Source organism: Hyaena hyaena, unplaced genomic scaffold (genome assembly GCF_003009895.1).
Source record: "Hyaena hyaena isolate Hyena2069 unplaced genomic scaffold, ASM300989v1 scaffold_69, whole genome shotgun sequence".
In the NCBI taxonomy this organism is placed as follows: Eukaryota; Metazoa; Chordata; class Mammalia; order Carnivora; family Hyaenidae; genus Hyaena; species Hyaena hyaena.
In genome coordinates, this window is record NW_024080702.1 from 1,206,017 (window position 1) to 1,231,927 (window position 25,911).

Below are 25,911 nucleotides of genomic sequence, written 5' to 3' on the forward strand. Positions count from 1 at the left end.
GGTCAGTGAGAAGTCCCCTCCCAGGAATGCTGGCGACAGGGACGGGGCGGCAAAGCTGACGCGACACAGCGGCCATGGGCCGCCGGCCACCGGGAGGTCCCTGCACTGGGGCTGAGAGCAGAGCACCTGCCGGGTGAAGGCCGTCCTGGGGGAGGGGCCGGAGCAGCGGGGGCAGGGTGGGGGCGGTGCGGGGAGGCCCCAAGGGCACAGGAGAAGGGGTACCGAGTCACCAAAGAGCAGGGGCTGGTGGCCCGCGCTCTCACCTCCATGTCCCTGAAGGTGGAAATCTCCACGTAGCCCGGCCGTCCCTCGGTTAGGAGGAACAGGCGCTTCTGGGTCATGGCGATCTTGCCCACGCCGCGATTCGTCTTGACGGAGCTCGACAGCTTGTAGACACACTCGTTCTTATCCAGGTGCTCCATCACCGCCGAAGGCAGACTGACCTGCTGGGCCTCTGCTTCTGCCTCCTTCCAGCAGTTGTAGAAATCTCTGAATGTCTCCGGGTCAATCTGTTTCTGGTGTCCTTCGTTTGGTAAAGAAAAGACATCTCAGGGCCACATCCGTGTCCCCCCTGGCCCCCCAAAGCGGTGCACTACCCACACTGGACAGCAGGTGGCGCTGGCACTTCGGTCTTGGAGCCCCAGCGCCCTTGCTCAGTCAGCCCTTTCCCCTCTCCATCCCCCCAGAGCAGGGGTGGGGCCGGCAAGGAGGTCACTAATTCTCGGGACACACTTCTTACGGTGGCAAAGCGCCGGGTCACCACTGGAACCGGTAGCAGCCCTCCTGGGGCCCGCGGGGAGCCAGTCCTCACGTGAAGCTAACACTCAAGAGACCAGATCCTTGGTGACCTTCACCACAGGATCAAGCCTGGCCTGAAGCTGGCTCCGTCTCAGTTATGTGAGCAACACGTTTGATTCTCTGTAACCGAAATGAACTGAAACGTCCACTATTCACGGGCTCTGGAGGCAGAGACCCAGGTCTGAAGCCCAGCTTTGTGGGTTTGTGCTGTGACACTAAGCTGTCAAAGGAACCCGGCTGCTTCCCTGCAGGATGGAAATGGGACCACCCCACCCCCACTGCTGAGAAGCCCCACCCGTTCTCATCCCGAGGTGTCCTGGGGCTGTTCCTGCCCGGGCTGGGTTCCCCGCCAGCACCCTGGCCCTGCATGGTCCTCCCTGCCCTCCCGTCAGGCACCGGCCCTCACGTCCCGCAGACAAGCTCCCACTCGACCCACCCGCGCGGCCTGCTTCCCTGGGTGCCCAGCACACCCTACGGTACGGGGAGGAGCCCCCTGTCACTTGTTCAAACACTCCAGGCTCCTCATCTACACCAGGCCCCAAACTCCTCCAAGCTTGGGCTCCACCTCCCCTTCACACCCCACGTTCCGAGTATATCCCCAAACTGGCCGTGCTGTTACCTGCCGCTGCACACACTGTTCCAGGGAGCTCAGAGCAGAAAACTACATGCACTTCAAGACCCGGGTAAGGTATCTCACCCACCCCCGTCCCCAACAAGGCAGTCATCCTGGCCGGGCAGCGGCCGGGCCGCACGCCCGTCTCCCTGACGGCAGCACTGCGCTCACGCCACTTCCCCACGTCCCAATTTCTCCTCCAGCCGCCTCAGGAGGCAGCGCTGTTATCAGGCAGTTCACAAATCTGGAAACTGAGGCACAGGGAAGAAAGCCCTTACCGGAAGAGGTAGGCGTGGAGCCGGGTCCCGTGGCCCGACGCCACCTGGCCCTGTGTGTTGGCAGGTGTGCCTTCCAGCTGAGCAAGGAACCCACTACTTCACGAAGGACTTCAGAACCTTGGGAGCCTGGAGCCAAGGGCCCCGTTCCTTCTGTCGCTCAGGACACATCCTCCTGTCTGGGCCCCAGCCACGTCGCTGGGCCACGCAGGACACGGTACATGTCACCAGAACCCAGAACAGCTTCCTCTCACAGACAGATGTGGTGCCAGGGCTCCAGGACGGACACCAGAAACCTGACCGTCACAGGGCAGCGCCCAGGGACACCCCTGCGGTAGGAAGCGGCACTTACTGTAGCTCCAGCCCCTCCAGGGCCGCGGCACCGCAGGACAGCGCACACCCCAGCCACCGTGCACGTCTATGACCTCTGTGCACACCCGCCATGCACACCTCAGCCACCGTGCACATCCATGAGCTGCATGCACACCCACTGTGCTCACCAGGGGCTGCCATGAGCTCCCATGGCTACTGCACGCGCCTGTGCAACAGACACATCTTCTGTTTGTCTCCAACTCTGCACAGAAGTGCCAACTGCTCACTCCTGTGCCGTCACCCACACACCGTCTCCGGGCGCAGGCGGTCGCCGGAGCCCAGCTCCTGCACAGCCATGCTGACGGCGGCGCACAGCGGCCCCCTGACCCCGGCCCCTCAGGTGCAGCCGCGTGTGGAAATTACTGGTCCCACAGCATGAACACCACACCTGAGATGTCTACTCGAGTCTCTAACGACGGAAGAGGAACGATAATGTAAACAAAGTCTCGGATGCATCGTTCTGCCACGTGAGTTCATTCCAAGCTGGTGGCCTTCAGCTCAGACTTAATATAGCTTTTCTAATACCTGGGCCGTTAGGTAAACATATGTTTGGTGCTGCCACAAGGTCCCTCACACATCCCGGAACCAGGACCATTAACTGAGCTGTTTGCCACGTGAACAGAACCAAGGTGACAACAGGGCCACCAGCCCCCCCATCAGTGTGGCCCACGTCTGCTGATGCCCGGCCAGCACAGGTCTGGGAACACTGGACACGGCCCACGGGTCTACCGCAAAACCTTGCTTCCCAGGCGGCCACGTGCTGTGGGAACACGCTGCTGGCCACAGGTGGTGACAGTGGGGGGACAGACCCCCTTCCTCCTGACGGGAGAACAGTGCTGCCCAGGCCATCGGCGTCTCATGCCATGAAGCAACAAGGCCACGTGGGGCTGGGGCACAGTGACATCGAGGAGCAGCCAGGCCCACTCTGGATGCCTCACTCCCCAAGAACAGTGGCCGTGCGTCCCCGTGTCCCCATGTCCCAGGCCCAGCAGCTGAATTGGCTGTGGCCCCGGCGTCCTTGTTAAGGCCCCGCAAAGGGAAGGGATGGGGTGTCCCTGAGAGGCGCTGAGTCACGAGGCCCCAGAGTGCTGCTGGGGGGTCTCCGCAGGGCCCTGCCCCCCCCACAGTTCACCCCCCCATGGGGCCTGCCCGCGGAGACCCCCCAGTAAGACCAGGAGGAGAAGCTGCCAGGCCTGTGCAGGGGTCAGGCGGCCAGGGCGCAAACGGAGACGGGAAAGAAGGCACCGGAATGGCTCCAGAGCAAACGAGTGGACGTTCTTCCAGCCGGCAGGACATCTGAGTCCGAGCACCTCGTGCTGCCCAGGAGGTGGGGGGTGGGAGGTGGGGGTCTCGGGGTGCAGCCTGGGCCGCACACACCCCGGGGAGGGCCGTCCGCAGCCATGTCACGCACCAGGCACGGCGGCGCTCACCATGCCAGTACTTGGAAAAGAAAAATGACTGGATGCCACCTGATGGCCAAACAGACCGGGGCCCATGCTCTACTCCTGAGACACGGCCACCGGATGCTCAGTGACACATGCACGCTGACACAGGAAAGTTCTGGAAAGACGCTGTGGAGAAACAGTGACTACAGACTGACACAGCAGGACACAAGTCACCCGTCCTTGGAAACCACACAAAGCCCAGGTCCTGCTTTCTGACACGTGCATTCCTAGTGAGCCCGTAAGAAGGTGGTCAGGCAGGAAGGCTCCAGCTGGGGACAGGGTCCCTCTGAGGGGGGCGGTGTAGAAAGGATGACTGTGGTCAGCGTGGACAAGGCAGCTCTCCCAGGAGGGGAACGATGCCACCCAGCCTGTGCCATTGGGCGCGCGTGCAGAGTTCCCACCGACGGCAGCATCGCACACAAGGTGAGCAGCCCCCTGGGGCAGGAGGGTCTCTGGTCACACTGCGCTACCCCGAGGGGCAGGGACAGGCCAGCCCGGCAGCCCCCAGGCCTGGCCAGCCCCTCCTGGTCCTGCAGGTGCCCGATCGGGAAGAGCCCTCGGCCCGCGGGGCCCCGGCACCGCTAGCGGGCCGTCCTGGCGTACCGAACCCTCGCATCCGGGCCGGGGCCATCCTCTTACCTACAGTCAGCGCCTCGAACAGTCGGTTTATGATGTTGGCGTCCTTCACGATGCCCGACTCCTGGACCCTCTTCACGAAGTCGTCCAGCTGCATGTGCTTCTTGGGCAGCTCGAAGTGTTTCACGCGGTCGTCGGGCTTGGGGGCATCCCCGGGCTTGTCCGCGACCTCGCTGATGAGCCGCCGCAGCTCAGGCACGCGCTCGGCCTGGGCGCGCTCGGGGCCCGACATGGACTCCAGCGTCCTCCGCACCAGGTCGGCAGGGAAGATCCTCAGGTCCGTCTTGTACAGGCTCTGGAAGTCCAGGAGGGCGTCCAGCAGCTGGCCCTGCATCAGGTGCACGGCCCCCCGCAGGTAGAAGAACCGGGCCAGCAGCACGGAGCTGTCGGGCGCCAGGTGCCCCATGGCCTTGCTCAGCAGGGCCACGCAGTCCGAGAAGTAGGCCTGGACGCACTGGCTCACCAGCGGGAAGTGGATATCCGGGATCTTGAAGGAATACGTTGCCTGGAAGGCTGTGCTCCGAACTGGAGCAGGGAGAGAGGGAGCGGGTGATTAGCAGACCCCGAAACAGACGCATCCCTACGGTCTCATCTGGGCCGTTTCTGTGGCTCGGGGGGCCAGTCCTGCGGGCAGGCCGCTCACCCTGGGGAGGTGGGGTCAAAGCCTGCGGCGGGGTGGGGGGGGATGGGGGGGGATGGGGGGGAAGGAGGCAAGAAGGGGAGGGAGTCAGGAAGGGCAGGGGCTCCAGGTCAGAGCCCAGAACGCCTTCCCACGGGGGAGTGAGCACAGCCAGGGGTGAAAACGTCCCTGCGTTTTACAGAAGAGGAGCTGCAGGCCCAGCCAGGGGAGCGCTGCCCACGGTCACAGCCGGGAAGCCGCCGTGTGGGCCTCAGACCAGCGGGCGTCCCTGGAAGGCTTTGCTGTCACAGAGGACTCTCCGCTCAAGCACGCGGCCCCTCGTCCCTCCTGATGCCAGCTGGGCGAGCTGCACACGCACCAGGAGGCGCCCACTGGTGCCGGGGACAGCGGCCAGCAGGGCCCACGCGGCTCAGGGCGCCTGGCCTCCCCCAGGTCCTCCTGGCCACTCGGGATGGAGTGTGCTTCCCCCCTGCAACCGCACAGAGGGGCCCTGAGTGTGAAGAACTGGGGCACACATGGCACCTCCTTACACGGAGTAAGACACGGGCTCACACGCGTGTTCTAGGTAGTTTACACGCCGCTCAAACTCCAGCCGACACTCAGTGCCAGGCCTGCCTCGGAGTTGGCCGTGGTCTCCCTCGGCACCGGTGGGCTCTTGCTGTCCCTCCACCCAGAATGTGCCACTGGGACGGCCCGGCCTCACACTCACTCAGGTGTCTGCTGAAAAGTGGCCTCCACACCCGGGCCCCATCCCATCCCTGAAGCCGCTCCCTCTGCGCCGAGACGGCACACACCCCGAGGCTATGTGTGCATCTGTTTTCCCGGGAACCCCGCTCCACAGGGAGGGGGGCATTGGGTCCCTCGTGTCCCCCAGATCTAGAGGGGGCCTGGCTCTCACTGGGGCCCAACAGTTGTGACTGTCAGACATGGATATGTGATGCCTCCCAGGGGACGGGAGATGGCACTGCTCATGGGCCGGGTCACCAGTCAGCCCAGGGGACGGACATGTCACCACTGTCAGCCCCTCCCCCACACGGGCTGGATCACCCCTGTCAGCCCCAGGGATGGACACAGCACCCACATGGGCTGGGTCACCACCTATGCTGCTGCTTCTAGAGCCCTCGGAGTCCATCTTCCGGAGTGACGAGTTCCGGGCGGGCGGCTCGGGCACCGTGATGTCCTGCAGGTTGGGCATGCTGACCACCATGCGCCGGTGAGTGGCGTGCAGGGACGGGGGGTTTCGGGAGGCCATTTTCTCGATGGTTGGCCTTCGGGGACTCAGCAGCACCCCGTGTAACCTGCGTCGGGAAAAAGCGACACCTTGTGGACACAGTGCGTCTCCAGAGGGGTCTCAACACCCTCTATCTGCTTGGGTGCAAACACAGCCCCGCCCCCTTCCCACAGGCAGGTGGAGGACACGGCAGCGCCAGTCAGTCTCCCCAGTGCAGTCAGAGGCGGGGGGACAGACGGGACCCCAGACACACACACACACGGGCACACACACACACAATGTCTGCAAGGGGGCGGTGTCAGGAACATCAGTGGAAGGGGTGGGAACAGCGTGGGGAGGTGGCGATGTGGTGCGAGAGGGAAGGCAGGAGGCAGCGGACGGCAACGACGCGGACCCTGAGGGGCACACGTGCACCAGCCTCGCTCGTGTCCCCAAACAAACGCGCGGGGACATGCCCGACGAATATAAGTTTCTAAGTGTGAGATTTTCTGGGCGAATTTATCATTCGTCCACCCAAATAAGGGCACGCTGCTGGGGCGCCCGGGCCCCCGGAATCCCCCGCCCACACCGGTGACTGAACCTGTCTTCGTCCGACTGCATGTCCAGGTCCATCTGGGCGAAGGCGTCCATCCTCCTGCTGAGCCGGGCTTTAAGGAAAGAGTGAAACATGTAGGTATCCAGAACCTGCAACAGACCACAGGGGCCAGTCACCTCCGCGCCCGTGGCCCCAACGCGCCGTCTGCCATGCCGGCGCGGCTGTCCCCTCCCCCTGCTTTCTTCACCGTCCGCACCTGCAGGGCTCACGCTCCAGATACCCAGGGCAACCTGAAAGGGTCGGCTGCTCTTTGTGTTTGAAAAATCACCATGAGTTCAAAAGCCCAACTGGCTTCCCCTCACGATGGCAAGTCTCTGGGGACCGTGGCCCCCTCCTCACAGCCAGCACACCGTGTGGCACTGGCCTGCAGCTCCCCCACCCAGCCACTGGTCTCTCAGCCCAGAAAGTGACCCTCCAGCAGCCGGTGCATGCCCCCACCCTGCCTGTGGCTGCAGGTGAGTGGCCTGCAGGGGACAAGCTCAGGCCCATCGGCCGCTGTGCAGCCCGCACATAGGAGGGCCACGGGCGCACAGGCCCACGCAGAAGGTGCTGGAAACCCCATGTGCAAAACGCCCACAGGAAAGTGACAGCAGGGAGGGGTGTGTGGCGGGATGGGAGGTGGCAGCTCTGGCTCGCGGGGACCACCAGCCACCCTCTGGGAGCCGCCAGAGCAAGGAGGTGCACGACAGGGAGCTGGCCCCAGGCGCCGTCACAGCTGTGACCTGGCGCTCTGGCCCCACGTGCGTCCCCGACTTCTCCCCGGGCTCCTCTGTGGAGGGGCCTCGTGTGGGCACCATCTTTTTGCGTTTAATTTTTTTTAAGTTTATTTATTTAGAGAGACAGAGAGTGAGTGGGGGAGGGGCAGAGAGAGGGCGAGATGGAGGATCCCAAGCAGCTCCATTCAGTCACCGCAGAGCCCGCTGCGGGGCTCGATCTCATGCTCCTGGACCGGGGACCTGAGCAGAGATCAAGAGTGAGACGCTCAGCCAACGGAGACACCAGGCGCCCCTCATGTGGGCAGCATCCTGGGGGCCCCGCAGGCCAGGCTCTGTGCCCCGGGAGGGTGTGCAGAGGCTGCGGCCGGCTGGCGTGAACGGCTACCGTGGGGCCTCAGCCACAGGAGGAGCCGTCGGTACCAAGGCTCAGGCGGTCCCTCCCAGCACAGGCTGCGTGGCGTTCTGCTGCGAGAGGCAGCCGGGGGTCCCTGTGGAGCCCGGAGGGGAGGCAGCTCTGCAGAGAGTTAGTTCTAGAAGTCTGCAGAGGGGCCCCACCCTGGAGGACAAAGCACGTGTAATTAGGCAAAGCAGGACCACGAAAGCTGAAGGGCCGAGGGAGACCTGTGAACCTGGAGCAGCCTGAGTGCAGGGGACCCCCCGAGGCTGGGGCACCAGCACCCCCCAAGGCCAGGGCTCTAGCACCCAGTGGGGGAGGGGCACCAGCCTCCCCCCCCCCACCGAAGGCTGCCCCGCCCACCTGGAAAGTGGGAGAACAGCCCTGACACACCAAGATCGGCACCAGCTGCAACACGACTTTGCATAATAGACCAGAACTGAAGCATCCCGAAGGCTTGTTAACAGGTGGACAGAAAACACCGGGCACTGCCTTCCATCCTCCACCCCCCACCCCACCCCCACCACGGGGTGAAGCGGTCCCGCGGCCATCAGATCACAGAGAGGTCTTGATCTGGATCGAGGAAGTGGTGTCCAAGCACCCGCATCTGTGGGATTTATCACCCTGTGCACTTAAACTGGGTGCATTTCATGACAGGCAGACTGCACTCTACAAAGCTGACTACAAAAATAAGAGATGCCCACAGGATCAAACAGAACAAGGCTAAAGCAAAATTCTCGTAAAAACTATTAATAAAATACTAACAGATGCTTTTGAGAAAACGTATTTTGAAAAATCTTCTAAGCACAGAGTGGCACGCTAGCCCCATATGCTCCTTACCTGCTTGTAAAACTGCTGGTCCCCCAGAGCTCTGGTTTTGAGAAACTCCTCGCTGTTAAACACTCGGTGCTCATAATTTAAGTGATTCTTCACCTCCCTGACAAAGAGAAGGTGGTCTAAGTCTGGAAACATTTTTAAATGCATAAAAAAGTTATCACTGTTGGGGCGCCTGGGTGGCTCAGTTGGTTAAGTGTCTGACTTTGGCTCAGGTCATGATCTCACATTTGTGGGTTTGAGCCCCGCGTCCGGTACTGTGCTGACAGCTCAGAGCCTGGAGCCTGTTTCAGATTCAGTGTCTCCCTCGCTCTCTAACCCTCCCCCACTCCCGCTCTGTCTCTCTCAAAATTAAACATTAAAAAAAATTCTTTTTAAAGCTATCACTATTAAGCAACACAAAATGACCAGAAAAACACCCTTGCAAGCCCTGTTCTGCAGAAAGAGGGTTCTGGCCCCAGAAGGGTTCGGTCTGGGTGTGCCCTCCGCTCAGCCATCCGGTTACTTCAAGCACGGCTTCTCCCTGCACGGAGGGACCCTCGCTGTTCTCGCCCCCTCGGAGCCCCCACTTCTCCATGCCGACGGCACGGCCACTGGTTCCTGCTCTGTCCCTACAACAGAGTGGACTTGGGGGGAGGCCTGGGAAGGGCAGGCCGACTCTCTGCGCCTCAGCTCCGGGGCCGCCACGCGGGAGGGCCGCTGGCGCCTCCCACAGACGCGGGGCTCGCTCACTACCTGAAGATGCTGACGAGCAGCTGCAGGGCTGCCTGCTGCAGCTCGTGGTTGAGTCTCTGCTGCCAGGCCCGCCTGCGCGCTCGCCCCTCGTTCAGGTCTGTGCTGGCTCCCAGGTGCGCGAGGTCCAGCTCCTGGTGCAGCTGAAGGCTCTGGACCCTGGGGAGGAGCACAGGGACGCTGAGCGCAGCTCGTGCTCTTTACGGGCCGGGTGGGGGGACGCTCAGGACAGCAGCTTGTGCTTCCCAGGTAGGGGGGTCACTCAGGATGGGACTTGTGCTTCCCGGGTGGGGGGGCGCTCAGGACGGGGGCTTGTGCTTCCCGGCTTGGGGGGGAGCTCAGGAAAGGGGCTTGCCCTCCCCAGGTGCGTTAACACTCTTTGGATGCTCAGAAGACCCAGCAATAACTTCAGGGAGGGATCATTAAAAATCCATCCCTGCTGGAGTGCCTGAGTGGCTCAGTCTGTTAAGTGTCTGACTTCAGCTCGGGTCTTGACCTCATGGTCTGTTGAGTTTGAGCCCCACATCGGGCTCTGTGCTGACAGCTCAGAGCCCAGAGGCTGCCTCGGATTCTGTGTCTCCCTCTCTCTGCCCCTCCCCCGCTCACACTCCGTCTTTCTCTCAAAAATAAATATAACATTACAAAAATCAGAAACAAACCATCCCTGGAGAGTTGATCAGCCCTGCACACCGGCAGGTCCTCGTTCAGGACCACGGGGGCCCTGACTGCACACTGTTATCCACACCCAACCCTTCCCTCCCTGGCCCGCCTGCTGGGAGCTCCCGCCCCCAGCCCTGCAGCTCCCTGCACTGCGCCCCTTCAGGAGGATAGGATGCACTAGTGTCCTGCGTGCCCCGCTCTCCGTCCGCCGGCAGTCTAGCACATTCATCCCTGGCCTCCCAGCACTGCCAAGGCTGCATGATGAAAACCAATGGGCAAGTCCGTGGTTTACACATAAAATGAACACACCCGTCACACATCCCTCTCCCCCACGGTACTTCCTGAGCACCTACTGCATGCTGGGCTGCATGCTGACCACAGGCAAAGCTCCAGGGCGGGGCTGACATTCAAGTGGGAAGAAATAGAAGAATGCACCCTAAATATGAGGTCGTGGGAGGTTGGGGAGGCGAGGAGAGGACTCAGAGAACGAAGGCTAGGAGACAGCCGGCGGGTGGCTGGAAAGGACCTCATGGGGACCCGGGACCTGGAAGGTGAGAGGTGAGAAGCCAGATACAAGTGTCCTGAGTCCATAGGGAGCACCCACTCCTTAGTGGCCCTTGGGTCTGAGGCAGTGGGGAGGCGGCTGAGACCAGGTCCGAGGTCAGCAGGGCCAGGGCAGCTGGGAAGGGGAGCGCCCTGGATTTGACCCGAGTGAGACGAGAAGCCGCTGCTGGAGACGGATGTCCCGGCCCCGCAAACCCCGGCTGATACCACCTGGAAGGTTCGGCACCTTCGCACACGTGCCGGTGACTGCACGCGGCTCAGCCCCACCGTGACAGAGTCAGTGGCCCCCAGCTGAGACCGTAGCCGACACCACGTCCCACCACTGTGGGGTCGGGCCAAGCAGAAAGCCACCGCTGTGTGTTCTAGAGTTCCGACACCACCGCTCACCACACAGCCAAGGGCGAGAACCCCATCCCACTGGGCGCCCCCCCAAATGCTGGCGCCCGTCACGGCTAAAACGTCAGACTCAGACAGTGGGGGGAAGCGGCTTTTGCTGCTCAGAAAGTGAACGATTAGAAACGTTCATCGATACACAAACCCTGGCCTGTGTGGGACATCCCAGGGGTGAATACTGTCTACTGGGGGCGGGGGGGAGTGAAGGAGGGAAGGAGGCAGGAGAGGGAACCTCACAGGCCACAGGCACGTGACGGAGGAAAGAGGGTGGGCAGGCTTCCTGGGGGAGGGAACCATCACCTGACTCTGGGGCCATTGGTACTTAGACAAAATCAGAATGAGGATGAGTAACTTCTATTCTAAAATATTTACAAATAGGGGCACCGGGGTGGCTCAGTCCGTTGAACGTCCAACTCTGGATTTCAGCTTAGATCGTGACCTCGCGGTTCGTGTGTGAGTCTGAGCTGGCAGCACTGAATCTGCTTGAGACTCTCCCTCTGCCCGCCCCTCCCCCACCACGCTCACTTGCACACGCACACTCTCTCTCTCAAAATAAACAAACTTTAAATAAACACAGATAAAATAGTCACAAACAACCTCCAAACTATAAAGACAAACAACCCATCGGTCTGTAACATACGATGGAGAGGAAACTCAGAAGTGGCGCACACGGCACTGAACAGACATCTGCAAGCACACACCACTCCCGCCTTTACCTTTGAATGAACGTCTGTGCTGCCAGGAGAGGGATGTCGGGGATGTCGACGTCCTCGTCATTCGAGGAGGTGATGGTCCCGCTGTCGATGTTTATCAGGATTAAGCCATCAGCTTCCTGTAAGTGTGTAAAGACTGACGTAAGAATCTGAACTTGTAGATGCCTTGGGAAACACAAAAACACATTTTGCTTTCACTACGGTAGTGAGTTAATTAAGTAAATGACCGTATTTAATATGTACGGGCCCTACACCGGCTCCAGCAGAGAGCAGGCTAGACCACGAGTTATGTTAACAAGCGCCATCTGGTCAAACATGCCTCAGTCTGAGTCAAGATTCCATATGTGTCATTACCAGGCTTTCACCTGCCCTGGTGCAAACACTGCGGGCTACTTCAGGAGCCTGGAGAGAACATTCCAGAGCTCCACCCCTTGCAGGACTGCAGTGTGGGTGCGGTCCTGGGCTGCGTGAACACACACACTTGGAGTTTCTGAACTATGTGCCTGAGTTACTTGTAAGGCCTCATCTGTGACAAGATGTACACCCGGAGTCACGCGCTGGGGTCCCAGATTCCCGGAATGCGGCGCCAGAGTCTCTGAGGGCCCTGCTCGCCACTCGCATCTGGGCCCGGCCTCCTGACGCGCATGTCAGGTGACGTGAGCGCCCCGCAGGAAGCCGTCCAGACACGGAGCGCTCAAGGGCAAGGTGGTCGGCACGGCACGCTGTGAGCATTAACCCGGGACCTTGGCACAGACGCATAGCCGCCAAGGACCGATGCCGAGACCCCACCCCCGCAGAGGAAAATGTCCAGACACAAAACACACTTTTCAGGCCAGAGCTGCTGCCTGTCCCCAAACCTTCCGGAACACGGAAGTCCTCAAACGGGCTTCCTTCATGATCGCCGGCGTGTCAGGTCCATGTGCCAAGTATCCCCTGAAGGGTCTAAAACAAGATGGCCTTTTCCCCAATGACTAAAAAAGGAAATGCATTTTAAATTTCAGAGCGTGGACTTTTTTTCTTCCTCATTTGCAAGGCAGACGAGGTGACGTTTTCCCCGTCCCTTCCGTGAAGGTCTGAGTGGTCTTTTCCCGAAACGTTTGTCGCCTGGTGACTCGCTGGCTTTGGCAAGAAGCCGGCTCCTCCCAGAGCCTAACACCTGCCACCTTCCTGGGATTTGCTGGAAACGCTCCAAGTAAAGCAGGGCAGCGGGGCCCCACGCGACGAGGGCCGGGGACAGGAAGGGGTGCGTGCTGCCCTCTGCCATCCTCCGTGTCTGCACACACTCAGAAACACCCAGCGCAGAGTGTCACAGAAAACCTGCCCGGGCTGACTGCCAGGGAGCACACGCAGGCGCCACGTTATTAGTCACTGAGGAAATGCACGCCACAGCCACAGTAAGACACCACCTCCCGCTCGCCAGGATGGCCGGACACAGGGACGGGGGGGGGGCGGGGGGTGAAAAATCGGAGCCCCAACGTTGCACACACAGCCTGGCCTCTTCTCAAACGGCTGAACAGTCCACGTGCGGTTCCGCCTTTCCAGCCTGAGCGACGTGTACCCGAGCCACATGCAGGCACGTCCGCACCAAAGCCGTACGCAGACGTCACAACCGCCAAAAGGAGGAACAACATGTGCATCAACCGACGGAGGGGGGAGCGGACCACGGTGATGCCCACACAAGGGGAGCCGTCCTGAGGCAAGAATCATGTTGGGCTCCGGGCAACAGCGTGTACGGAGCTGACACCGCTGTGCTGGGCAAGGGGAGCCACAGAAGGCCACGTGTGGACATGAAACCACGTGGAAGGAACAGGCAAATCCACGGAGACAGAAAGCAGGTGGCGGTGGCCAGGGCAGCAGGACAGCGTGTGGGGACGCTGGGGTGCACGGGGCTTCTCCACAGGGGTGAAAACCTGGCACGACTGTAAAGCTGTCAAACGCCACTGAATTGTATGGTGTCATCGGGGAAACCTCGTGGTACGTGGATTTTATCTGAATGTAAAGGTTTTTAAGAAACCGAAGTTGTTCTGCTTGCTGACGGGATCACAACGTTCATTCCAAACCCGTGAGGCCAGCTCACCTGATGTACGTTATTAAGCCCTTGCTGTATGCCAAGTCCTTTTCTGTGGCCTCCTTTGACCCTTGCCCTAACAACGAGGCCAGTGCACATGGCGTCGTTTGTGACCAGGCCACGGAAGGGCCTAACGCTCGGCCACGGGTCAGGCACAGCAAGTGAGCGGTCGGCAGATGCAGCGGGGCCTGCGTGCCCGCGAACGCCGCAAACACCACACCGCATGCACGGGTGCCTTCTGGCAAGAGTGTCCACGGCGCTCACGAACAGCTGAAGCCATGTGGCAGCCGCGCTGGGAGCTGCAGTCCGCGGAGCCCGGTCATGTGCCAGGGAGGGGACGGTCCTTGCTCAGCGTCCTGCCTGGGAGGACGTGGCCACCTCAGAGGTGAGGAAACTGAGGCACAGAAAGGCTGGCAGCTCACCGGACGCCGCAACACTAGAAGGCGGCCAAGGCCAGGATGGTGCCCGCGCTCTCCTCGCGGGACCGGCGGGAAGCCCTGGAGCCCCGGGGGTGTAAGTGCCCCAAAGTGACACGAGGTCCCAGCACCCGGGACACCATGGCCTGGAACGCACCCTGAGGTCCCCGGGGGACGGCACAGACGAGTGACTGCAGAGCGCATGCGCGGCGCCCAGGGCACAGCCAGTGCGGGGGGCCCGCCACCCCCACCCCCCACCCCCCACCCCCAGGGGCGCTTCCAGAGCCGCTGTGGGTCCCCGCGGGGGCGACCGGGTGAGGGTGGAGGCCTGACCTTGCTGACTTCTTGGAAGTGGTCCAGGTGACAGCCCATGAGGAAGGATGTGGGCGCCATGACAAAGTCCAGCATGTGGCGCGACAGGATGGGGGCGAAGGTGTGCTGCCACTGCAGGGGGTGCAGGTAGGCCAGGAAGCACTCGGCCACCAGGGGCAGCAGCGCCCAGCTGGACGAGAAGAGCACCACCCGCCGCTCCGTCAGCAGGCACGTCAGGATCTGGGGGGACCGGCCGGACCGTGAGCACCCCTCCCGCCGGGCGCCTCGCTCGCCACCCAGGCCAGGCGGAGGCGGCCTCGCCGCCTTTCCCTGCCCCCCGCTTGCCCAGCCAAAGCCCCTCTGACCCACAAGCAGCGTGCGCGGCGCTGACTGTCCGCTCAAAGCGAAACAGTGTTTCCAGGGCTTGCGGGACACCCGCGTGGAACCGCGCTCCACAGACGGCAGCCTGGGTGCCACGCGCGGCCAAGAGGCCGGGGGTCGAGGGCGCGTACCTGCAGCACCTTCTCGGGCCTGAAGCACAGCAAGGGCAGGTGAAGGTCCAGGTCGATGACGGGGCTCTCGGGGTCCGCACGGGAGGGGAACACGATCTGCAGGGGCTTCATGTTGAACACCTGTGGCGACACAGTCCCTCGTCAGCCCAGGGAGCCGCTCCAGCGGAGGCCGCAACCCTCCACCGGGGCTCCGAGCGTCCGCGTCAGGGTGCGCTTCAGGGGAGTCACGCTGTCACCTTACACGTCACAGAATACAAAGCTGTCTAGAGACAGACTGCTGATAAGGGCCCACAGGTAAATCGAGGCCTTAGTGTCCTTTCCCACCAAACTTTCCTAAACGCTCTCACTAATTAGCAAACTGTCCGCTGGCAGCGACGGGTGGGCACCCGGACGGCCGCCCAGTCAGCCAAGTTCTAAGTCAAGCACGTCCGGGTTAATCTTGGCTACTATACGGTTTTCTTATCACTCAGGTCACTGCAGATTACGATTCTCTCAGTATCTTCCATGTAGCTGCCAAAGCTCCTTTAGGACCTATAATTCAAGACGCTGTTGAGAAAGACTCTACTTTTCCAAACAATATGATTTTAAAACAACACGTCAGTTCAAAGTCCCTACACGCAGATGCCCCTGCTATGTTCACGGGCGTGGCCGATGGAGGGGGACAAGTTCGTTCCTGACCGTGGGTGTCAGCCTCGAGGGGGGGTTCCTGGGAGGCATGGGAGCCACCCGCACCCTGCAGCTCCGCGAACGCACAGAGACCGGAGCGCACGCCATGGCGGGAGAGGGCACGGAGAGAAGCATGAAACTGGAGGACAGAGAAGCTCTGACCAGGAAAAAGCGTGGAAGGATGACTAACGGAGCCACGTGGAGGACCAGGTGGCGAAGAAGGTTCCAGAACAAATGTCCGGCATCCACACTTCCCCACAGTGAGCTGTCGCACTGCTGTGGTAAGTGCACGCTCGTGTGAAAAACCTGCCGACAAGCACGGACTACTTTCTGCCTCCTGACAGCGCCTCCCTGTCACCTACCACTCTGGGGACGCAAAATGTGTGACTCGTGTGGACGGTCAGCATCCTCTCCGTGTGAAACACAAGTGAGAGGAGAGTTAAGTGCTCTCGGTTGTGGGGGTGCCTTGTGGTTCAGCTCATTGAGCATCGACTCTTGGTTTCAGCTCAGGCCGTGATCTCATGGTTTGTGAATTCGAGCCCCACATCAGGGTCCATGCTGATGGTGCAGCGCCTGCTCGGGATTCTTCCTCTCTCTCTCTCTCTCTGCACCTCCCATCTTGCTCTGTCTCTCTCTCAAAATAAATAAACTTACTTTTAAAGGTGCTCTAAGTTGCAATGAACTTCTAATAATTGTGAAGTCTATGTGAAAAACTCCCCTCAATATTTCCAAAAATAACCATGTCAGGCAGCTTCCCAGCTACAGAGAGAAACTAGACACAGACGCTGGGGGCTCAGCCCCTGGGACGCGTCCACAGCTGCACCAGTGACCTCAGGGCACATGGGACCCACACCCGGGGAGCTGGGAGCTGTCACCCGCCCACCTCACCAGTGAAGGAACGGAGGAAGGAGACAGAGCTCAGGTACAGGCTTCCAGATTTCAGCCTGACTGGAGCCCAGAGAAACAACAGATTCCACACACAACGCAACACAGGAAGGGGGTCAAGTACAGTGGGAGGAAAGATACAAGTCTCACTGCGCACACCCAGTGATGGCCACGATCCGCGAGCTCGTAAAGTAAGAACCGCTGGCGGGCGCAGAAGCGCGCTGGGCCCAGGGACGCGGGCTCCCGGGGGCTGTGCTGCGCTCGGGCCACTGGTCCAGGTGCCGTCCGGGAAAGGGCACGGACCAGACATGACCTGGCCCCAGAGCAACGGGAAACTGCACCGGAGCCCAGGCGCTCGGCTCAGAGCACAAGAACTACAGCTGCCGACTCCGAGCAGCAAGCAGAGCCTCTAGATGGACGTCCACTGGCAGCGGGTTCTGGAAAACACTGCAGAATTGCTTCTTGGCCGCTCGCACCTTTCCAGGACTGGGAACGGCCACAGTGCCACGACACTCCCTAGGACGGGTTGGGGCCACCGTGTCAGTGGGGACCCTGGGGCTACCAGACTCCTGGGGAGGGTCACAGCGGCAAGCCTGCCCCAGAGTTAGTCCATCCCAATGAACATGGGAAAACCAACACGCAGATCTGAACCCCAAACACTACTGGCTGATGCTTCGCTCAACAGCTGTGGGGGCAGCAGGTGCCGGGTACGGGGCCAGCCCTGCGTACGCAGCCCTGAAGGGGGCCCCCGTTCTTGTGCAGCTTGGAGTCGGATGGAGAAGACCGACACTGAACGAAGCACAAGCGTGCAGCACAAGCCCTAACTGCAGCCTGTGCTGAGCTCTGCAGGGAGGGAGCTGGGTGCGGAGAGAGACAGGGGTGGGAGGCCACTGAGCGGCTGTTCCAAAGCACCTGAGGACTGAGCAGGGGCTGGAAATTGGACAGCTGCACTTCCAGAAAGAGCACGCACAAGAGTCCTGGGGCAGCACCTGCGGGGGACGGAGGGAAACCCAGTGTGGCCAGAGAACAGTGAGCAAGGGGGTGAGGACACAAGGCAGAGCTGGACAGGGACACGGGGCCAGGGGCGCAGGGCTGGCTGAAGGCATACAGCAGGGAACCACTGTTGGGTTTTCAGCACAAAAGGAGAGTCCAGTGTACAGACTTTAACAATCTTTCTAGCCAGTTTGCAAAGGAGGAACTTAACGGTCAGGAATGGACGTGGCCAGAGCAGTGGTTCCTCAGGTCATTCAGTGGGAGAGGTTGGGGACCCGGCACGGGGTGGTGGCAGTGGACGTGGGCCCCTGGAAGCAAATGGCGGGTGCAGGCTGCACAAGGTTAGACGATGGAGGGCAAGCAGGGGTGAGGGTAAGAGACGTCCAGGACGACCCACAGTAAACGTTCTCACTGGGTGGTAAAAGTGGGAAAACCAAACACGAAATGATCCAAGATTCTGAGGCACAGAAAACTGGTACAGGCACTGTTTGTACATTACTCGTGTTCAAAGGCAGAACATGGTACACGCAGCTAATCCGCCAACAGTTCTGAGCTCAGTTCTGTTCACTACTTAGGTCCTCAGTGGACGCCTGTAGACTTTATAGAGCAAGACCGTGAACTTTGATGATTTCACTGTCCAATAAAAAATTACCACTTATCCACATGATAAAGAGGAGTACCTTGCAAACCACAAGTCCCCAGTAAGTATCCCTACAAAGGTTTCTGCGGGCAGAGCTGGGGTACTCAGGGACCTGCTCAGTCTTTGGGCCTGGAACGCATCTGGCAGGGTCCCCCCTACCATGCCCCCCGCAGACCATGGGGCTTAGGATGATATTAAAAATGTATATTTTAAGTTTATAACCACATTTCCTGCTAAGTAAAATTGATTTTTCTACCGTGAATAATAATCAAAATGTAGAGAACCAAGATTTGTCTGTATAATCTTCCAGAAGGGACTGAATGACAGAGTCAACACGTATGACCTGCTTTGAGATGCTAATCAGACAGACAGGGGTCTGTTTAAAAACAAGGAGGCGGAGGCGCCTGGGTGGCTCAGTCAGTTAAGCATCTGACTTCAGCCCAGGTCATCATCATGTGGTTTGTGAGTTCAAGCCCTGCATTGAGCTCTGGGCTGACAGCTCAGAGCCTGGAGCCTGCTTCAGATTCTGTGTCTCCCCCCTCTCTGATCCTCCCCTGTTCATGTTCTCTGTCTCTCAATAATAAATAAATGTTAAAAAATTAGAAAAAAAAAAAAAGGCTTTAGAAACAAGGAGACACCCTGCGGTTACGGGAGCCTAGAGAACACTGAGCCACACAGATGTCACCACGCCCAGCAGTCTGGCCCATTACTCAGCAAAAGGGGACCATGGGCTGCCTTTCTCCAGCCTGAAACCCTCGTGTGATAATGTAGCCGGCATCTTAGAGCGAGCACGCCAGGGAGCCCAGACCACGGACACGCCTGGCCGTTGGTTCGGCAACACGGTGGCGCCGGGGAAATGGAAAGTACAAAGCCAGCACTTTTCTTTAACCACAAAAGGGGCTCAGCACCAGCTCGATGCCCACTTGTCACGGGCCGCTCAGCAAACACCTTCAGAAACAGCATAACAGGATGATCCTGTGAGAGCTTGAGAATCATAATTTACACACGCTAAAACGTAAGCAATAACGTAAAACATTTAAACCGTCTCTATCACGTTACTTTTTCTATTTGCAAAACGAAAAGACAGAATTCCAGATTTAATTACCAAATGAAGTGGTCCAGGCGGCGGGCTAGGTATTAAAGATAGCTTTGCAGCAAAGTCTTTTATATGATTGTCAACTTCAAAATCTTTACAGAGCTTCAGATGAGTCAATAAACTAAAATTAAAAAAAAAAAAAAGATCAAATCACAAAGTAAGCATGAGCATCCGATGGTCATCCTTAGCATTTCTAATCAGAGCCAAAGTGTCTGCCAGAGCCGGCAGCTCCAGAACTTTCCACGACACAACTTGGATGTCAGGGTCTGGGTGTGCCCGGGAGGGGGCACAGGGGACTTGTGACATTTGGGAGCGTGGGGGGCTGGCCATGTTGTTTCTTGGTGTAAGGGCTGGCTACACAGGTGTGTCATTGGTGAAAAGTCACTGGAATTCATGCATTTTACTAGGTATCACACTTCGGCAGGGAATAAACACCTCACAGGAGTCTCCCAAACGCCTTCCGACTGTTGAAGTCCAGGACGTCCCTGAACAACGTGGGGGCAAAGGCGCCCAACCCCCACGCAGCTGAAAACCCGAGTTTAAGTTCTGACTCCTCCAAAACTTAACTGCTGACAGCCCTCTGCTGACCAGAAGCCTTACCGAGGACATGAATAATGGATCAACAAGCATTTTGTATGTTATGTGCCTTATCTGCTTACAATAAAGCAAGAGATAAAGAAAATGATTTTAAGAAAATCACACATTTACAGGACTGCACTGTTATTTGTTGAAAAAAAAAACAAAACCCTGTGCGTATGTGGGCCCCCAAGGTTCAAACAAACAGAGCTGTTGGAGGCTACGTGATTGTGATTTCAACATAAAAAGGACAGGCGGGTGCCTGGGGCAGAGGGGCGGGAGGCGACCAGAGGCCTGGGGCAGAGGGGCGGGAGGCGACCAAAGGGCTTGAGGGAGCTTAGGCGGGTGGTGAAAAGGTTCTGCGTCTTAACTGCGGTGTCAACATTTAACAAAACACCGCCAGCGGCCCGGACCCCCTGCATCAGTGCCCTGGGCAGACCCTGGCCCTGCCCACGGCCAGGGCCCACTTGTGCCCAGCAAGCCAAGCACTACAGCTTTAAGTAGCCAATCACACCTCCTCCTGGAGTCCTTGTCAGGATTTGGAGATAATTCAATACTCCCCATGGGGCGCCTGGGGGGCTCAGTCGGTTGAGCTGCTGACTTCAGCTCAGGTCATGATCTCAAGGCTCCTGAATTCGAGCCCCGTCAGATTCTGTGCTGTCAGCGAGGAGCCTACTTCAGATCCTCTGACCCCGTCCCTCTATGCCCCTCCCCAGCCCGTCCTTTCTCTTCCTCTCAATATTAAAAAACAAACAAACAAACATAAATTTGTGTTTATAAACTGCCTTTCGGGCTTCTGTCCTCTGCTTTTCTCTAGCTATGTTTTCGAGTTCCAACCATTTAGCACAGAAAACTTGAGAAGCAAGGAAAACGAACACGTTTTTCAGGTTAAGCGTACGTTTGCATTGATGTGGAGCAGGACGGGGTTTGCTGCCGGCCACACTACAAAGGGTCACCTGCTGAATGGACGACAGATGGGAAGACAGTGATGCAGCTACTACCTTCCTTAACAGGTGGGCAAGGTGTGGCCCTAACCCGTTCGTTCCGGATGAGGCAGGGTGTGACACCCATCCCCGCCTCACAGAACAGGAGACTGGAGAGACCAGGTGCTGAAGATGATCAGTTAATTAATAAAAAGGGACCGTGTCCTAATCTACCATTCTGTCCCCTCCCACGCCCAAGCAGCCCTTCATTAACGGACGTGCTTCCCCTCAACTCGCTCAACCCCCGGAGTTCTCTGTCGTACAAGGTATTTTATGTGTGTGGCGATAAAATGCAGGCTAGACCCAAACTGTGTCCAAAAACCAGCCAGGTTTTCCAAAATAAAACACGAAGGTGCTGGAATGTGAGTTACGAAGGTCGAAGGTCATCATCTTGATCGGACGGACTCCCACCCAGCCCTCTGGCCCCCGTGTCAGCACCAGAGTCCTGGCTTCTCCAGAAGTCTGGGATCTGCAGGGGTGGCTGGTGGGCATGACGACGGAAGGGGGACCAAACCACTGCCAATTCTAAGGCTGTCGTCTGGTGAGGATGGACACGAAACGGCCGGGGCGCGTGTGGCTGGGCACCCACCGTGTCTGTGCCACAGCCAGCCCCCCACGGGCAGCCAGCACGTGCCATGCGATGCTCTCTGGCTTTTTCAGAAATTCTCTATGTCCTCGGGCTTTCTCAATATCAGCACTAAGACGGTTAAAGATTCCACCCCCAAGAAAGATAATTTTTAAAATGTCAACGAACTCAACAGAAGTAACGGCAGCCTCCTGAGTTTCTCCAAGAGCTGGGAACGGGGCTTTTTCTCATATACCTCTTTTTGTTTTTTAAAAAGCCAAACATCAAATCCTATTCATTTTACTTCCAACAGTTCGGCTTCGTCCTCCCTCGTCTGGCAGACCTTCCCCACATGGCAGCATTTCCAGAAGCATCTGGAAGCTTCCAGGTGCTCCCGGGGCCTATCTGGGCCCGTCCCCCCCGCCCACCAGCGTGGGCGGCCCGTGGGCTCACCAGGACAGGCAGTCCTTGAGGGCGTTGTAATAGGGGAATCTGGACACCACGCACACCGCGAAGGGCACGAAGCAGCCCGTGGCGCCCACGCTCGGCCAGAACGGCTCCCGGTGCATCTTGCCGTTGTAGAAACAGGACTCGTCCTGGAGAGAAAGCCACAGGCACGCGTCACCTCTCGGCCCAGCTGGTCCCCGGGTCATACTCAGTAGTGACGGCGTCAGCAGGAATCGAGAAGCAGGGGCCAGACAGCCTCCCCCTGCTCCACCGGCCGCTGCTCCCTCCGGTGTCCCTGAGGGTCCCAGCCAGCGCGGACGGGCCCCTGGGTGCCTGTGAGGTGACTGGGGTGGCCGAGATGGCGAGACGCGCCCCTGCCTCGGGAGGGAAGGGGCGTGCAGTTAGAACACGGCAGACGCAGAATCGGCCATGGGCTCCACTTAAAGTGGGGGGGAATGCAGCAATGGGGCATCGTGTGTGTGCGTGGCGGGGGCGGGGGGCCTGAGCAGGAGAAACATCCAGCTTCCAGATTCCGGAAGGAACGGATCGCCGTGGAGCTTACAAGCAGCACATCACGGGGGCCGACAGCCCAGGCCCCAGTGGAGGGTTGTTTGGGGTTGACTGATTCTGAGAGACAGAGAGAGAGACAGAGGGAGAGACAGCGCCATAGCAGGGGAGGGGCAGAGGGAGAATCCCAGACCGGCTCCAGCCAGAAGCGAGTGCAGAGCCCACGTGGGGTTCAAACCCACGACCCTAAGAACACGACCTGAGCCGAAGTCAAGAGTGGGACATTTAACCAATGAGCCACCCAGGAGTCCCTGTTTGGGTTTTTTTTTAATAGGGACGGAGGGGTGGGGTGAGAGCTTCACTCTGGGACTCTGTGAAGGGAGGGCCCAGGAAGCAGTGGCCCCGCCTCTGCCTACCCACCCGCATCGACTGAACACCTGCTGCTCCCTCAGTGTGCTGTGGGCCCTCAGGCAAGCCACTTCACCTCTCTGTGCCACTGTCTGCTTCCTCATCTGTGCAATCCCCACCTCACTGGCTGTGGAGGGGATGAAACGAACAGCTTCACAGGGGGTCACGCCTGGCGCTGGGCTGCAAACACGCGGGCGGCTGGTATGTTAGGGTGTCTGGGAAGGGCTGGGATTTCAGTCCACGGAAAGATGGGGAGCGCACACCCCAAAACTAGGCAGGCGCTGAAGACGGAGCGGGGCCACGCACGCCCCAGCAGGCCGGTGGAGTCACCTGCTAAGTGCGCGGCGGCCACCGCCTTCTAAGAAGGTATTTAATGACAACACGGCTGGGCAGGGGCAGGCACTCGGCCCCCTCTGGTCCCCCACCCCAACCTGGCACGGGGGCCAGGCCAGCAGCGCCGGCCCCGCACGCACGACCGCGAGGTGGGGCCTCCGCGCGCCGCCCGCCCGTCGTGGGGGACACCAGGGGGCAGCGAAGGGAGAATAACCCGGGCAGCCACCTCCCTCTCTGTGCGGAATTCACCGACCGCCTCTGCTTCTGGAAACCCTCTGGACACAGACAGCTGATACCCCGTGTCTTCAGGTCCGTGGCGGCGCCCACGAGCTCCCGAGGGGCCGGCTGGCTCGCACACGGTGGCCCTGCCCACGCCCCTGTGGCCCAAGCCCGCCCCCTGCACAGAAGGCGAGGGGCGGACAACCCCCGTGTCTGACTGCAGACGGGCAGGTACACCAGCGGCGGCCCACACTCCGCCCCGCGCAGGAGGACTCGCCGCAAGCGCAGGACGGGGCTCCTGTGTGGCTGGACGACACACTGAGTGGAGCAGCGAGACAAAGGCCACGTGCAGGGCAAGTCCACACGAGGTGTCCGGAGCAGGCACGTCCAGGGGGGCAGACAGCAGACGCATGGTGGCCGGGGCCGGGGGCTGGGCGGTGACTTCTGGGTGAGTGGGGCGCACGGCACTGAGAGTGCGCTCAGTGCCACGGATTCCTGCACGTGACTGACACGTGTGTGTGGCTCCGCACGGTCGCGAGCACTGGGACCCGACTGGGGAGGGGTCCCGGGAATCACGTACGTGCAGGGGTCGGTAGTACTGGGCAACCACGCCATACGTCCTGTCCCCGCAGACGTCGGTCAGCACCAGGAAGTGCACGGAGTCCTCCTTCGGTTCGGAGGCCACACACACGCCCCCTGCGGGTGGAGAAGAGGAGCTCTCGCCACGGCCCCCCCCACCCCCCACCCCCCGGGGCCCCGGGCTGGGAGCCTGCGCTGCCCGCCAGCGCGCACTCCCGCCTGCGGGACTTGCCCTGCCCTGCGGCCGTGAGGCTCTGATGCCAAGATCCGCTGCCGCTGGGGCTCAGTCCCTCCACGCACCCCCTTCTCGGCCGCCCCTCCGTGCTCTGCAGAATTTAGCAAACAACTCGGGCACAACCACAGACAGACCCTTCAGGGTGCACCTGCGGGAGCCGACGGTTCCTGAGCACGGCAGGGGCTGGGGGCCCGGGCTGTAACCCCCGGGACCGGGAGACAGCGCCCATTTCTCGGTGGACACTGCCAGGCAGGGAATGGCAGCAAGTCCCGCGGCTGCGCTCTCTACAGCCCCTGGGGCGTTTCTCACCGGCCCCGGAAAGAACAAAGGCCGCCCACTACCGGGACCGCCAGTTTGGGGAAGGGGTACAGCCCAGGCCGCCAGCCCCGGGGGACAGGAAGCAGGCGCTGTGGGGAGGCCGGGAGGTGCCACGGGCTGACTGCACGTGATTCTGACCGGCCTGCCAGAAGTCTGGAAGATGGGACTGCAGATCCAAGGTGAAAATCCTCGGGAAGCATCGACAAACTGTGCCACCTGGCAATCCCGATACCCCCTCTTCTGGGATCCAGTTTTCTGAGACCTGGAGTCAGCACTGAGTGGCCTGTGCACCCTTGAGCCCCAAGACCCCTGCACTGAGTGGCCTGTGCACCCTTGAGCCCCAAGACCCCCAAGATGAAGAGAACCCAGTCTCGTGGTTCGGCCTCAATGTTGCAAGCGGTCACCAGCCCCCGTCACACTCTCCAGAGGTGGCTTCTAGAACGCACCATCAGTGTGGTTGGGAAGTGCAGCGGGGGGTACCTGGGAAGCAGAGCTGAGGCAGGGCGAGCAGGTCCACGCCGTTGGGGACGCTGACGTCTTCGGGAGGAGGCCCCTTCCCGGGCTCTGTTTTGGGCTTCTCCCTCTTCTTCCTGAAGGAGCGCCTTCTGGTCTTGCTCAGAGTCGCACAGTTGGCCCCGGCCACCTGAGTGTCCTCCTTACTGACGAAAGGAGGCACAAAGATGGACAGGACTTCCGGGTCGAGAGAAGAGAGGCTGCTGACCCCCTTCCTCCGGGCCACCTGGGGCGGGCAGAAATAGGAACACGTCCTCGCTCTGTCGTGCGCCTTCGTCTGGGCGCCCACCTTTGCTCCTGTTCCCCGCTACCCGCCAGCCTCCACCCCCGGCACCGGCTCCCCCCGGGGAGTGTGCGCAGCAAGGGCGGCACCGAAGCTGCTGTTGGGGACCCCTCGGGCCTCGCGGTCAGGCGAGTCACAGCACGGAGAGGGCCTGGCTCCTGGCGGCGACGGACGGGGGGAGGGGGGTCGGTGTGACACAAAGTGCCCACTTCGGAGCCAGGTGTCAACAGGTGGACCCGAGTTCAGATCCAGTTCTGCTAAGGCTGCGTCCAAACTTCCCTTTCAAGAGGTGACGTCGCAGGTCAGTGCTCACCCCCCACGCCCCCACGCCAGCGGCCCCGGGGCCCTCACAGGCTGGGGAGGAGGGCCCTGCGCGCCATCCGACCAGTACAAACGGGGTACCGACGCCACATCCCCCGCCAGCGGTCCTGGCAGCCCTGGCCTGGGGACACAGGCTGAGGGGTCAGAAAACGGACCGCTGGCCCCTCGGGGTCGATGCCAGGGCTGTCACCCGGCCCCAACACTCTAAACACTACCTTGCCACCACATTTTTAAAAAGCCTTCTGTCTCGGGACACCTGGGCGGCTCAGTCAGTTGAGCGTCTGACTTCGGCTCAGGTCATGATCTCGCGGTTCGTGGGTTCGAGCTCCGTGTCGGGCTCTGTGCTGACAGCTCAGAGCCTGGAGCTGCTTCGGATTCTGTGCCTCCCTCTCTCTGCCCCTCCCCTGCTCACACTTTGTCTCTCT

General features: G+C 60.2%; 1 protein-coding gene across 4 annotated transcripts in view; it reads right to left on the reverse strand.

The window, feature by feature from the left end:
- The window catches only part of DENND3 (DENN domain containing 3), a 46,799-nt gene that overhangs the window by 14,857 nt on the left and 6,031 nt on the right, over nt 1-25,911 (reverse strand). For 2 of the 4 annotated variants that reach the window (XM_039233000.1, XM_039232999.1), the window contains exons 2-14: nt 24,850-25,108; nt 23,818-23,933; nt 21,777-21,919; nt 19,209-19,320; nt 14,920-15,039; nt 14,429-14,647; nt 11,615-11,730; nt 9,285-9,440; nt 8,556-8,652; nt 6,591-6,694; nt 5,878-6,077; nt 4,143-4,664; nt 264-523 (exon numbers count right to left, since the gene is read on the reverse strand). In XM_039233000.1, the coding sequence (XP_039088931.1) occupies nt 264-523; nt 4,143-4,664; nt 5,878-6,077; nt 6,591-6,694; nt 8,556-8,652; nt 9,285-9,440; nt 11,615-11,730; nt 14,429-14,647; nt 14,920-15,039; nt 19,209-19,320; nt 21,777-21,919; nt 23,818-23,933; nt 24,850-25,108 (2,424 nt within the window). The remainder of the gene's footprint in view (nt 1-263; nt 524-4,142; nt 4,665-5,877; nt 6,078-6,590; nt 6,695-8,555; nt 8,653-9,284; nt 9,441-11,614; nt 11,731-14,428; nt 14,648-14,919; nt 15,040-19,208; nt 19,321-21,776; nt 21,920-23,817; nt 23,934-24,849; nt 25,109-25,911) is intronic. The other 2 variants (XM_039233002.1, XM_039233001.1) reach the window with 2 other exon arrangements.